The 14,855-nt window shown below is 39.1% G+C and overlaps 1 protein-coding gene across 1 annotated transcript in view; it reads left to right on the top strand.

The window, feature by feature from the left end:
* tdrd9 (tudor domain containing 9) overlaps nt 1–14,855 on the top strand; it is a 57,436-nt gene that overhangs the window by 31,616 nt on the left and 10,965 nt on the right. The window contains exons 19-27 of the mRNA XM_038286181.1: nt 325–378; nt 7,549–7,665; nt 7,801–7,908; nt 8,181–8,281; nt 8,376–8,546; nt 10,732–10,843; nt 10,951–11,166; nt 12,742–12,831; nt 12,915–13,172. Coding sequence (XP_038142109.1) covers nt 325–378; nt 7,549–7,665; nt 7,801–7,908; nt 8,181–8,281; nt 8,376–8,546; nt 10,732–10,843; nt 10,951–11,166; nt 12,742–12,831; nt 12,915–13,172 — 1,227 coding nt within the window. The remainder of the gene's footprint in view (nt 1–324; nt 379–7,548; nt 7,666–7,800; nt 7,909–8,180; nt 8,282–8,375; nt 8,547–10,731; nt 10,844–10,950; nt 11,167–12,741; nt 12,832–12,914; nt 13,173–14,855) is intronic.

Genomic DNA, 14,855 nt, shown 5'->3' with positions numbered 1-14,855 from the left:
TGTCATCTGCGATATGTCTGTCTCATGGCCAGCTCGCAGGTTTGATTAATACTTCGTAATAAATACATGAATAAAGCACAGTCATACTCAGTTTTGGGCCCGCTGTATTTTTAAAATACGCAGTAGAGGTATTTAAAGTAGTAGAGGACATGTACCTGTATATAAAAAATGCGCCTTTTAGTACGGTGCGCCTTATGGTCGTGAAAATACGGTATCCCAAAACATTTGCTTGACTTTTTTTTTTTTTTTGCCCAATAAGAATTTTTGCTAATACTGCAACCTAAAAATTAAATGTGAGTTTTCTTTGTTTTAATGCCCCTGCAGGACGAGCTGAGCTGGGGAAGAGAGAACTTCATCCAGATCAAAAGGATCAGAGAGGTTTGGGCAGCATGCAGAGTATTTTTCTAATTTTGTTACACTTAATCCTGAAATTCAATGGTTCATGGGGCTGAAACGGGACAAAGCAGGCACACAGAAATAAACAAATGTCACCCATCTTTATTTCAAGCTTATCTGTAATTTCTCCTTCAATTATACAAGGCTTTATTAAATCTTCAAACATTTACACTGATAATCAAAGTAAAAATGCTTCCTCATTCAATCTTGAGTTTCAGAAGGCGTGATGTCTTTTTAATGAGACAATTTTATAGTTAATTCAGTGCTGATGATGATGTTTGTCATAGAGTGGCAGATCCTGGCAATATTTAGGGGTTTTGTTTTAAAATGAGACTGACCTCGTCTGTTTACCTCAAGACCTAGCCTAGTAAACTAGCCCCACCCGACTACGGCCAAAATCATTTTTGCCTGCAAGTTGGTCTAGCCTCGATCAATGCCCCAGGCCCTAGAACTGGCGGGCCAATCACAACGCAGTGATGTGTTTTGAATTTCTGGATGCAAAGCGGGCGGTGTTTTGAGGGTGTGACGATAAAGCTGCACGACACTGGAGAAAGCACAAGAAGGAAGATGGCAACAACTACTGAACAGTTGTCGTTTTACTCAGCTTTGGAATCAGTTTTGGAAGGATTAGACTTGGGGTTTTCATTGAAACGTGAGCAGGAAGAGGCTCTAGGCCCGCGTTTCTCAAAGTGTGGCGCGACCCACTGGTGGGGAATTGAGACGTGACAGGTGGGGCGCGCCAAGTTCGGGTGTGTGTGTGTGTGTGTGTGACTATAAATGTAGAACGTGTGAGAGCAAACTGTCCTTATAGCTGTATGTTGCCGCTTTTTAGACCAATCAAACCCACAAAGTAATCATTACTAGCCTACATGCAGTCTAATTAAAAGAACATTAGATATGAGAAAAATTTCACCTGGAACTGAAGTGCCAAAATAATGATTGACGTGACGTCGGCATATTATTTGTAACGGAATAAACTTTCGTGCCCCAGTGTTGCCAACTCAGCGACTTTGTCGCTATATTTCAGACCCCTCCAGCGACTCTTTGTCAAAAAAGCGACTAGCGACAAATTAGCGACTTTTGGAGACTCTTACGTGAAAGCACGTATCGTTCCTTTTCTTGTCCTCCAGCGGCAGGTGCTGCCGTGGGGCGCCTCCCCCATCCCAACCCCGTTCTCCCCCGCTATCGCAGGAGTCCCTCTCAGCGCTGCAGTCAGAGACACAGCATGTTTACCCTCAGCGTCCAGACTGCAAATAAAGCGCACATGCGCCGGGATTGGCGGCGCAGGTTGATCATAATTAACTGAATTTGAAATATTTTATCTTAAATAAATAGGACCAGTTTATTGAAATGACGTCTGACTCCACCCTGAAGCTCAGGTTTAATGCTCAGACTCATAGTAAATTCTGGTTTGGAGTGGAGAGGGAGTATCCACTCATCGGGCAGAGAGCTGTGTGCATTCTTCTTCCCTTTGCCACATCATATCTCTTTGAGATGGGCTTTTCAGCTGTTGCTTCACTGAAAACAAAATACAGATCTCAGCTGAACATTGAGCATGACTTGAGAGTGGCAGTATCAAGCCTGCAACCCCGTTTTGAGAAACTGTGCAATGCAAAACAGGCTCATTGCAGCCACTAATGCAGGGATAAATAGACCTGTATTGCCAGATGGATTTCACTTCTTTTCTTTTATTAACAGATTGCAGAGTGGCACTTTAATTTTTTCTATCTTTGAGCTTGATACAAATTTTGACACAGCTGCATTTTTATTTTCTTTATTTTTGAGCTTGCTGTTATTTTATGTAGATAGTTTGTATTTAGATACTACTTGTTACTTCAATAAAATTGGAACATTTTAAGATTGTTGCATATTTCATTAGCATTGTGTTGGGGCGATGGGGACAGGCGGGGCTTGAAAATTCCCCCTTGTCCAAAGTGGGGAATGACAGAAAAAGTTTGAGAACCACTGCTCTAGGCTCAGTCATTTTTAAGAAGGACGTATTCGCTGTTTTACTGACAGGCTGTTTGTTTACATCCCAACCCGGACACCCCAACCCGGACCCACCCCACACACACACACACACACACACTCACACCAGCTTTCTGTTGCGCTTACTACGTCACAGTCAGTTGCACTCATTGGTCCGAGCGTTGGCCAATAGGCACAAACATGGTTTAAAAGAGGACGGGTTGTTCTCATCAACTATCTTCCGATGTCTCATTCATCGGGGCCAGACTAAATTACACATTTAATGTCACATTTAGTCTGGTTTAGCAGGCTACTCAAGACCCGCAGTAAGAGCAAAAAAAATTTTCCGGGCTAAAACTATTTTCTAATGAATACATTTTCTTTAAGAACAGAATATATAATAAATGGAATAAGTGAATATTTTGTCTTTTTAAAAGTAATTTCTGGAAAAGTAATTTCTGGAAGATTGGGGAAAACGTTTAACATCATGTTTTGTGCTATTACGTTTTGGCTGAATCGGTCTCCGCCAAGTGACGTCAATTGTTTACCTCGGGCGCGGTGCATCGTGGGAAAAACACCATATTAGGTGGAAAGTCGAGATAAGCCACACGCGGCTGTTCTTTCGGCACAATTATTTACCAGAAATGACACGATCGTGTTGTGTGAGAGGCTGCCAGTCCCGGTGTCGTGCCAAGGTAGTTATCCCTGCGAAAATTTGTATCCCCTCGTCGGGAGCGCGCACGGAGTAGGAAGAACAGCCCGAGTTAAGTCCGCTTCAATTCCAACGTGCAGAACTTGAAATTTGAAAGGTTGTACGTGTATGAAAGTTGAGCTTTACTGTTTTATTTTTTACTTCACGTGTTATAGCAGAATATCCAGTGATATTGATCTAAAACTAAAAATAAAACACAAACGTTTGCTTGAAAGCTGGTAGCTGACAGCAGTGTCTACTTCTCCCTCTGAAAGCAAACAGATCCTTGTTCTTTTTCACACGTTCATTTAAAAAATCTCTCTTTGTTTCACAGTGTCCAAATGTTCTCATCCCATTGAAAACTGTTGTAAACCGTATACTTGTAATAAAAATGAAATAGAAAATGGAGTGCACGTGTAATCATTAAAGACTATATGCAGAAGGAAAATAATTTTTTCCTGGTTGAAATTTAGTACTTAAATCTATATCTGTGTTTATAGTAATGTACAATTTATCTATGTTGTACTATCCTTTATAAACAGTTTGTCTTCTAACATCAGCCGTTTTATTTCATCCCATTTTGCCACAATTGGCAGGATGGGATGAAATAAAACCTGCTGTAATCTGTTCCCCCTGTCTAAATCAGACAAAAAAGGCCCCAGCTTTTTCATTTTTGGCTTATAAACATCTTTTATGATGACAACTAACTCCTGAAACTTTGGATGTGATGGACCTTTATTTCTTAAAGTTACAAAGGGGGAACAAATTATAGCAGGCCACCTGCTATAATCTGTTCCCCCTTTCTAAATCAGGCAAAAAAGGTCCCAGCTTTTTCATTTTTGGCTTATAAACATCTGTTATGATGACAACTAACTTCTGAAACTTTGGATGTGATGGACCTTTATTTCTTAAAGTTACAAAGGGGGAACAAATTATAGCAGGCCACCTGCTATAATCTGTTCCCCCTTTCTAAATCAGGCAAAAAAGGTCCCAGCTTTTTCATTTTTGGCTTATAAACATCTGTTATGATGACAACTAACTCCTGAAACTTTGGATGTGATTGACCTTCATTTCTAAAAGTTATAAGGGGGGAACAAACTATAGCAGGCCACCTGCTATAGTCTGTTCTCCCTGTCTAAATCAGGCAAAAAAGGCCAAAGATTTTTCATTTTTGGCTTATAAACATCTGTTATGATGACAACTAACTCCTGAAACTTTGGATGTGATGGACCTTTATTTCTTAAAGTTACAAAGGGAGAACAAATTATAGCAGGCCACCTGCTATAATCTGTTCCCCCTTTCTAAATCAGGCAAAAAAGGTCCCAGCTTTTTCATTTTTGGCTTATAAACATCTGTTATGATGACAACTAACCCCTGAAACTTTGGATGTGATGGACCTTTATTTCTTAAAGTTACAAGGGGGGAACAAATTATAGCAGGCCACCTGCTATAATCTGTTCCCCCTTTCTAAATCAGGCAAAAAAGGTCCCAGCTTTTTCATTTTTGGCTTATAAACATCTGTTATGATGACAACTAACCCCTGAAACCTTGGATGTGATGGACCTTTATTTCTTAAAGTTATAAGGGTGGAACAAATTATAGCAGGCCACCTGCTATAATCTGTTCCCCCTGTCTAAATCAGGCAAAAAAGGCCCCAGCTTTTTCATTTTTGGCTTATAAACATCTGTTATGATGACAACTAACCCCTGAAACTTTGGATGTGATGGACCTTTATTTCTTAAAGTTACAAAGGGGGAACAAATTATAGCAGGCCACCTGCTATAATCTGTTCCCCCTTTCTAAATCAGGCAAAAAAGGTCCCAGCTTTTTCATTTTTGGCTTATAAACATCTGTTATGATGACAACTAACCCCTGAAACTTTGGATGTGATGGACCTTTATTTCTTAAAGTTATAAGGGTGGAACAAATTATAGCAGGCCACCTGCTATAATCTGTTCCCCCTGTCTAAATCAGGCAAAAAAGGCCCCAGCTTTTTCATTTTTGGCTTATAAACATCTTTTATGATGCCAAAAATGAAAAAGCTGGGACCTTTTTTTCCTGATTTAGACAGGGGGGAACAGATTACAGCAGGTTTTATTTCATCCCATCCTGCCAATTGTGGCAAAATGGGATGAAATAAAACGGCTGATGTTAGAAGACAAACTGTTTATAAAGGATAGTACAACATAGATAAATTGTACGTTACTATAAACACAAATATAGATTTAAGTACTAAATTTCAACCAGGAAAAAAATATTTTCCTTCTGCATATAGTCTTTAATGATTACACGTGCAGTCCATTTTCTATTTAATTTTTATTACAAGTATACGGTTTACAACAGTTTTCAATGGGATGAGAACATTTGGACACTGTGAAACAAAGAGAGATTTTTTTTAAGGAACGTGTGAAAAAGAACAAGGATCTGTTTGCTTTCAGAGGGAGAAGTAGACACTGCTGTCAGCGACCAGCTTTCAAGCAAACGTTTGTGTTTTATTATTAGTTTTAGATCAATATCACTGGCGATATTCTGCTAAAACATGTGAAGTAAAAGAATAAAACAGTAAAGCTCAACTTTCATACACGTACAACCTTTCAAATTTCAAGTTCTGCACGTTGGAATTGAAGCGGACTTAACTCGGGCTGTTCTTCCTACTCCGTGCGCGCTCCCGACGAGGGGATACAAATTTTCGCAGGGATAACTACCTTGGCACGACATCGGTACGGTAATTTCGCATTATGCTTACTTTTTTCCATATAGTCAGAGAAACAAACTCAATCCTTTAGTCCTTCGTTTAGCTATGCTGCGGTTGTTTAAACTACGCCTTTTCCACCAAAAATGGCGTCTTAGCAACAAATGTCACGTGACTGACGGAGACCGATTATTGCTTTAAGCGGGTTCTTCTTACAACAAATTTGTTTTAACCCAACTTCTGGTGATCGGCTCAAGTGCTTAAATGGTGTGACGTATAACAGATCGGTCTAAAAAAAATATGATTTAAATTATCTTTTTGGCTCCAGGATGCAGGCCTGCTTTAGCTTCATGTTAGGACATTGGTATTAGGACAGTCTTCCAACCTCAGAGACCAGACACTTATCAAAAAGAAAACTGACTAAAAATACATGTGACACATTAAGTCTTCATAGTGATGCCATTTATTGTGACATTGTTTTATTGGGCTTTTGCAATAAAGCTTCTCTTAAATATCTTTGGTGATTGGAGGGTTGGAGCCCTTCTGAACGTCTTTTACAACACAGCAACTTAATTGTAAGTGAGGTTGAGGTCTTAGCAATCTGTGTGTAAATGTTTCATTCTCCTTCACCCACTCTTGCACAATCATAGAGCCACTTAAATCTGGTATCGTCTTCTTTGGGATTGTCTATTCAGTATGGGAGAAGTAATTCATTGACGGAATAACTTCATTATTCACTATAATCAGGCAGTACTTTGGGCTCAGGATGTTGCTGAACCTGGACATGATTGAAGCAACACCCAGAGCAAAGCTTTTGCCTGAACAACCTTCTATGGTAGCCATATAAGTTAGTAATCCATCACTTAAAGTTCTTGTTGATATAGACTCAACTTTATTTATCCCTTTGGATTACTCCTTCAAGGAAATTCTGATTCCAGTAGCTTATAGAATACAAAGAGTTAAACAAGATGCCATTGAAGGTGAAATACAACAGACAATAAAAAAAGAGTTTATATAGTACAAAAGAGTATAAGAAAGTTGTAATGTCCTGTAATATGTTTCCTTTAGATATAAAAACATCCCCATAGTAGAAAGATAAGGAAAGACTACAGAGTAGTTGACTTGGATTATTGCAATTGCACTGCAGAGATGTACTGACTTTATAAATAAGTAAAAGTTATATAGACTACACAGTAGTTGACTTACCCCGATGCTCACTCTTAAACCTCTTGTTATTGTATTGCTTAAAAATCCATTTTTATATCTCCAGATCAAGGATTAGTTCTTTCTTAAAGCTTCTCAGCTGTTTGGTTTCAAACCCTTTAGTTTCGATCACATTGTGGGTGTAGATATGCTCAACAATTAATCGGATTAATCGTGATTTATCGATGATTGAAATAATCGCCAACCAATTTAGTAATCTATTAATCATTTAATGTAAAGTATAGAGACTGTAAATATGCCTTTAGCTGTAATAAGCTGTATCCAGAACTCGTCAAGTGGAAGCGTTTTTGTTTCACCTGGTTTAATTTTGTAAAAGGAACCTTGGCTATCCGATTATTAATCGATTAATCTAAAAAATAATCAACAGATTTATCAATTTGCAAAATAATCCCTAGTTGCAGCCCTAATGCTCATACGTTCAGTATTGAAACATAGCTTTTGTCAGTGTTAAAGCAATATGTTGCTCACTGCATCAGTTTAGGTTAAACAACTTGTTGCTTGCTGAAACCTAACGAACCATACAATAACTGGGTGGTGTCATTTATTGGATAGTGTTTTTCCTCTGTACTTTGTCTAGGCTGCAGAGTTGTATGAGGACCTGAAGAAGCGTGTTGCATTGTTTAACATGCATGTCCCGGAGGACCCACAGTCGCTTGACAACACCAGCACCCACCGGCAGAAGTTCATCCTTCAGGTCAGTCCTCTCTACACTAAACATATGATTTCTCTGACTAAAATTATAATTGGTATGCTGGATATGCTGTTATGAAACAAAGGTATTCACATACTTTCAAATCAGCATTATCTCTAAAAGGTTGTTGTTATTTAGGTTGTCGTCGCAGGAGCCTTCTACCCAAACTACTTCTTCCAGCAGGAAACGGATGAACGGCTGGCCTGCAAAGAGCTCAATGGCCTGAACCCCAGAACAACAGTGATGGTATTGATGTTTAGTTTTCAGGGATTATGTCAGTTTCACATCTGAAAATTAGAGATTTGATTTTACTGATTGATTCTAACAAAAAAAAACAACAACAAAAAAAAACAATTTTAATAAGTTAAACTTGTTTGCATGTTTAGGCTTTTAATTTTTTTACTGTTTGCTGGTGTTGGAAGAAGATAAATTGTTTTTTTTTTATAAATTTGAGATTAAATGTTGACTCGGATTAAATGGTTGAGTTTTTTTGTAATCCAATGATGCTTTTTATTTAGGTCAGGAACCTCCCTCCATACAGTTTCCTCTACTACAAACAGCTTCAGTCTTTGTTCCGACTTTGTGGGCAGGTGAAAACTGTCACCTTCGATTGTTCCAGGTACCAGAGATCAAATGAGCAACTTAACCACAGTTTTTTTCTTTCCTGCAGAATTTATATAACCAACTGATGTTATGTGTATATGTGTCCTCAGAGCTTATGTTGAGTTTCAAAGGACTTCCAAGGATTCCGGGGTGTTGCCTGAGGTGTTGCTCTCCCTCCTGATGGCCCAAAAGAGCTTCCCACTGGATATGTCAGTCTACTCCTCTGATCAGATTGAAATGTGTGCGGGGAGAAGATCAGTGACTCACTTGAGATATTCACGGTACAGCTCATGTCTAATACAGTTTCTTTTTCAGCATATGATACAGTTTATTATCTTCTGCTTAGTGCTTTGTGTAGAGCTTTTTAGAATAAGCTGCTTTAAAAGTATTGAGATACCCAGGTCACTGCATTGAGCTCTAATGTTTGCTGACATGCTGATCCTCAGCTGGATTGAGTCACTGGTTTACAGGGGAGTGTTTGCCTGGTGGTTAGAGCAGTGTGCTTGTGTTCTGAGAAGGTTGCAAGTACCGATTCCTTTCCCCAAAGCTGCACTCTGGGTTCCTTTTTTTTTTTTTTTTTTTTTTTCACATTGTCCTGTCTGGCAGTGTGGCAATAAGAATAAGTGTCTTGATGCCAAAAAGAGCCCAACACATTTTACTTTCACAAGTGGATTAGTAGCGCTATCGCCATAGTTTTCTGCTTGATTTATGAATATAAATCTTTATTATAATTAATGCAGGGAGTTTTACAGATTATATGGACACTGCTATGTAAGTAGAACAGGAAAGGAAAAACAAAAAAAAGCGAGACAAGATGAAAGAAAGAGGAGATAAAAGGGAGCAGTCCTTCAGTCTGCTTAATCACATGCAGAGAGATGTAAAAGGAAAAGCACAACCAATGGATATAGTATAAGATATAAAATAAATAAGAGATACAATAAATGAACTCTGGGTTCCTGAGCAGGGACCCTTAACCCCAAACTGCTTCCCGGGCACCACACAATGGCAGCCCTAACAAATGTTCAAACCCAAATGTCTCAATGTGAATTCATTAACCTAAGTCTAGGGGCCCAAAGGTGGAACTTGAAAAAGTGTAGTGGTGCTTTCAGACCCAATGCTTTCTGGCCATCAGAGCATCCGATTTAGACGCAAAGTCTATGAAAAACACACAAAAAAATTAAACCCTTGGTAATTTCCAGATGTACAAACTGTTATTCTCCTCTTTATTATTATCCCAATATATCACTATAGCAATATGTACAGCAAAAATCTGCTTGTACAGCTTGATGTATGAAAGTTAACTTTTTTTTCGTAGTGCGACTCATTTATGTTAATCATGCTTCAATTTTTAACCTTTAACCAACTCACAGACATGAAAAAGTTTTAATTAAGATCTGCATACACCCATCACTACCAGAAATGTTCACAATGCTATAATTTACATTCCATGCCTCTAGTTGGTGCTATTTTTTTTTTAACAACCTCACACATTGCAAATGTGTGCAAATGCTCCCAGCCTCAAAAGCAACTTCTAGTGATTTGAGGATATGCATTTTCCAGCTATAGTCCAACTCAAATTCTCATAACCAAAAATATGATTCAAGACAAAGAAACAGAAAATGGAACTTTAATAAGCTACTTTAATTTGAGCAGTATCACAAGACTATACAATAAATGTTTGTGGTTCTGATTTAAATGTTCACTGAAATTCACGGTTTTTACTGCTGCTGGAGTCCTAACTAACCTTAACTCTGCAGATGCTGCATCCATCAGCTGTTCCATCTATCATGAAGTGTCTCCACACCTGACTGTTTCCCTCTGCCGTTAAAATTTGTATATATACACATTTAGTCTATTTTGCTAGTTAAATTTCGCTTCTACAGATAACCCTTTAAAAATGAATTGAACACGGGCTTGTGGGAGGTGTTTTGTCTCAGATAAATTTTTCAAACATTCGTTCACATAAACACTTTAGAAATATAAATTTGTTATATTTACAAGCAATTGAAAAGTTCCCTCCTTCGCTGAAGACAAGGGAAAAAAACTATTTAAGTAGGAATGCTGCAGCTGGCAGACGTTTCTTTCAGCTGTTTGCGGCAAAAATAGAATATTTATATGTGGCACATTTTGGACGATGTCAATTAATGAGCCAGAAGCTAAAATCAACTCACTGATTTTTCGGTCGTGCTCTAACACTAGTCTTGATTAAAGAAAAAAATAAATGTCTATAATTTAATCCGAACCGTTTTTGGGTAAAGCCCCTTTGTGTTTTTTGAAGGTGCCTATATTTTCACATTCAGTTTTCTTTAAAAGCTACGACATTTAATTTATTATTTTAATACAGAGATTACTTTGATTTGCAGACTTTAACATTTAGAGGTGAAATAGAAGATGCAACGATAAGAACCGAGTGTTGTTAAAGCTGCTTGGTCTGTAGCATTAAAGGACTTTGTGTTTCAAAAACAGACTGAAGGCAGATATCCAAAGACAGTCCCTCTCCCTGATGGATTCGGTCAGCACCAAATTTAACCCTGGCAAGCTGCCTCCCAGTCGCCTGTTTGTTGTGAACATCACCAAGGTCAGTCTTTTTCCAACACATTGCTGGCAAAGCTTACATTTTTCATTTTTGTCCTGGAATGTAGTTAAAGCGAAAGTTTGTTTTTCCCGGTTAATTCTTTCCTGCAGGTGATGGATGTGGGTCATTTCTGGGGTTTCCCAGGAGATGAAGCAAGCTTGGAAAAGCAGCGCTGCCTGACGTCCGAGATAAACAAGTGTACTATGTCTCCCATGACTGTGTCACTTTACCCCAACCTGGTGTGTTTGGCCCCATTCTCGGAAAGCAATGAGGAGAGTTTGTACTACCGAGCCAAGATCCTGCACATAAGTGGCAACAATGTGGAGGTGAATACTGCTGCTCAATCTTTTGTTTTTCTGATAGGGATATGATGCAGCTGGATAGGTTTATTCTTCCTCACATTTTTCCAGTTGTGGATAGCAAAGTCATCCCCCAATTTATTATTTTTTTGATTGATATAATATTTTATTATTATTTATTATAATATTTAAAAAAATTGTATTCATATCAAACATTTCACCCAATATCAGAAGAGCAGGACATTTTTTCCTTAATTCTACAAACTTTTTTCGGTAAATGCCAAGCCTGTCCCTCAACTTGGTCCAAGATTTTAAGTTTGAGTACTTTGAGTTCTACACGGGTCTGATTTTTCAAAACTGTATCCTCCTGCACCCATAGAGTTCAGAACCGAGATCTGACCCGTTACCCACAATTATCCCCATTTAAAACCTGTCTGGCGCCGCTGACCCGTAAATAATGAAATGCAACCCGACCAGTGTTTGACACGTTACTTTGAAAAATTTCGTAAAAGTTCAGAAAATATCCACTGGACTTGGTTTCGAAGATTTGAAGACGTTTCGCCACCTCTCCAGGAAGCTTTCTCAATTGAGAATTACGGAATAACTATGACCTGGATGACTGAGAATCTTTATCAGCATTTAAAAAAGTAATTAGTTATAGCTACTAGTTACTTCTCCCAAAAGTACCTGAGTTACACAATAAAAGTAACTAGTCACTAGTAAAAGTAACTATTGCATTACTTTTGCGTTTCTGGCCCCTGTAACCCTCACCACCCGGCCCCCACCTTCTCACCGTGTGTTTTAAAAGCCAGCTGAATGGAGTGGACGACAAAGACAAGAACCTGCAGAGAGTTTTGCATTTATTGCAACTCAACGTACATGACATCGGGGGGAACGCTATCTGATGGGCCTATAAACCCTGTCAGATAGCATTCCCCTCTTCTTAACATGGGGGGAACGGTATCTGATGTGGTTTAAATATCATCAGGCTGCATTACTTCTACTCATGGGTGTGAAGCTTTTTAACAGGGCGTTCAGATCTGGTGAGTGTATGAAATTAATAACTGGGGATGTCTAATTCTGTGTTTGGGTTGTAATAGATACTGCAACATCAATCCATCCATCCATCCTGATTTCTGCCTCTCTCCATATAACTAACATTTTAACTAGCACTAACTAACACTAACTAACTAACACTATAACTAACACTATAACTAACACTAACAGGCTAACATTTGATCGCTCACGCTCGCTGTAGTTTTCCTGTGATGTAAGCACAGGGCGAAATCAAACGATAGATATCCAGAAATTAATTTATTTGTAATCAAGAGAAATGGCAAAGAAAGTGTGTTCAATAAAAAGTATTGAACACACTTTCTAAAATTTGAGCTGTATAAGGTTTGGACAAAAAGAAGATAATGGTTCTTTCTTGCAGAGAGGGACTGAGAAACCAACCAATATAAATATTGGATCCAAAATGTTCTTTAAATTGCATATTGCAGATATTGACATAGAAATGACCATACTGGGTATAAAAGCATTTGCCTCAGTGATATTTTGAAGCTTTATAAAGTTTGACCCAAAGCTCTTTTCATTCTGTAGGTGTTCTTTTTGGACTTTGGAAACACTGCAGTTGTTTCCAGCAGCAGCCTCAGGGAGCTGCCATCTGACCTGCTGTCTGAGCCTTATCAGGTAAACATCATATCCTGGATTGGAAATGGACTCTTCAATGAGGTTTGAAATAAGTTAGTCACAGGTTTATGCTTGTTTTTAAGGCCTGGGAATTCCAAGTTGTTGGAATGCGTCCTTCAGCCCAGTCCATCATACTGGGAAACCAGTGGAGCAGCCGTGCCAGAGACTGCTTCATCACAATGGTGAAGAACCAGTCAGTAATTGTGTCCCTCTACTCGATCCTGTACGGCGTCATGCGTGTTGAGCTCCTCATCAACAAGGATTCGAAAAGTACCAGTGTAGTGGACATACTGGTGGAGGAGGGCTATGCTGTGAAAGCAGAGGAGAGCTTTGATTCTCAGGTGACTCCAGAACATTAGCTGAGGTCCTCTACATGAAAGGCCCTGGGATACAATACGGTCTAAAGATAATGTGATGTTTTTTGACTTTTTCTCATTTTAGTAGTTTGGTAAATGAAAGTTATTATAGATTGTTTATAGATTTGTTTGTGTTAAATGCTAAACTACGGTGGCTGGAAAGTGTAAAACAATGTTACGTTTACACTTCAACTAATTTGAAAAACCCCTTTTTCATGTTTTACAAAATACTTACAAGTTTGACAAAATAGTGGGCCTGTTCAGATTGACAATGTCTGTCTACCACTAACTTCTTGGTCAGACTAGAGCTTCGTGAGTCGTCAAGTTTCTTGGCAGGGGATGTGTTGTTTTAAACTGCCTTGACTGTCCTCGTAGTTGCTAGATCTGGAATGATTGCGTAATTCACCCACGTGATGAAAAAGTAATGGTAATGATAGTGCCATGTTTCCTACGTTATTCAAGTGTCCTGTGATATCAGCCATAAATGCAAGGTCCTGCAGCCATAGCGGGCAGTGTAATTCCTGAACAGGTTTACCTTTTTTCTCCATGAACTCTCCAATTTTCCCACGTAGAGCAAGGAAGCACTTCAGCACAGCACTTCTGCTTAACAATCTAACTCAGTGATGTATGGTAGACCATGGAGAATGTTGCAGTCACTGAGAAAGCTGTCACGATGATTGAGAGCTCTGGCTTGGAGGAAATTAGCAGTTCTGACAACAGTCTCCATGACGTGATCCTGCTCTGGACTTGCAGCATAATGCCTCCTGATCTAAAATACAATGAAATGTCCAAAACTCACCCCCTTTATTTGCGCTTGTACCTCCTCTCTGAACTTTGTCACAACACCTTCTTTTTCCCAATCATTGACAACGCATCATCAGTAGTCAGACTTAAGGTGCGTGACCAGTCCACCCCGACTCTGTCCAGTGCTCCAACAACGGAGCGGAAAATGTCTTCAGCTGTCATGTTGTGGGACATGGGCACCAACTCAAGAAACTCTTCTGTGGCAATCAACAGCTCGTCAACTCCACAAATTAATGTGGCCAATTGAGAGACGTCCGCAATATCAGTACTCATCAATTGCGACAGAAAATGCGAGAAATGACTCCGTTTTGCGCTTGAGTTTGTTGACCAAATCTGCCGATACTTCCGAAATCCTGTCTGCCATGGTATTTCTCATCCAGCTATCATTGGCAAAAGCTTGTTGCTTCTCAGGACACACAATTTGGCCAGCCTTCAGCATGCAGTTCTTGAAGAATTCTCCCTCACAGTAAGCTTTGATGCTAAAGCATCATTGGACTCTAGACTTCGAGTGAAAACAGATTGCTGTTCCCTCAGACCCATCAACATTTCATTTATCTTCGTATTGTATTCCTTAAGCACCGAAAACTGCTGCAGACACACAAGGCACACAGTTTTTCCATTCACCTCTGTGAACAAGTCAGTTTTTCTTGAAAAGTCTGACGCTCTGTGTCTACCTCTCTCTTTTTTGAGAAAGACATTTCGTTGATGAGGTTGGCAGGGCCAAAATAAAAAGCTGGTAAAGTGATAGAATCAAAGCCATTTACAGAACCTGAAGCTCAGTGCTACAATCTGCTGTTAGTTCCAATGCTGTGTTGCCTCGTGTCGTCTGTTCTGAATAAAACACAGCACCCCTCATGGACAATA

The sequence above is a fragment of the Cyprinodon tularosa genome, unplaced genomic scaffold (genome assembly GCF_016077235.1).
Source record: "Cyprinodon tularosa strain WSP-4 unplaced genomic scaffold, ASM1607723v1 ctg222, whole genome shotgun sequence".
NCBI classification, from domain to species: Eukaryota; Metazoa; Chordata; class Actinopteri; order Cyprinodontiformes; family Cyprinodontidae; genus Cyprinodon; species Cyprinodon tularosa.
This window is presented reverse-complemented; position numbering and strand designations above follow the sequence as displayed.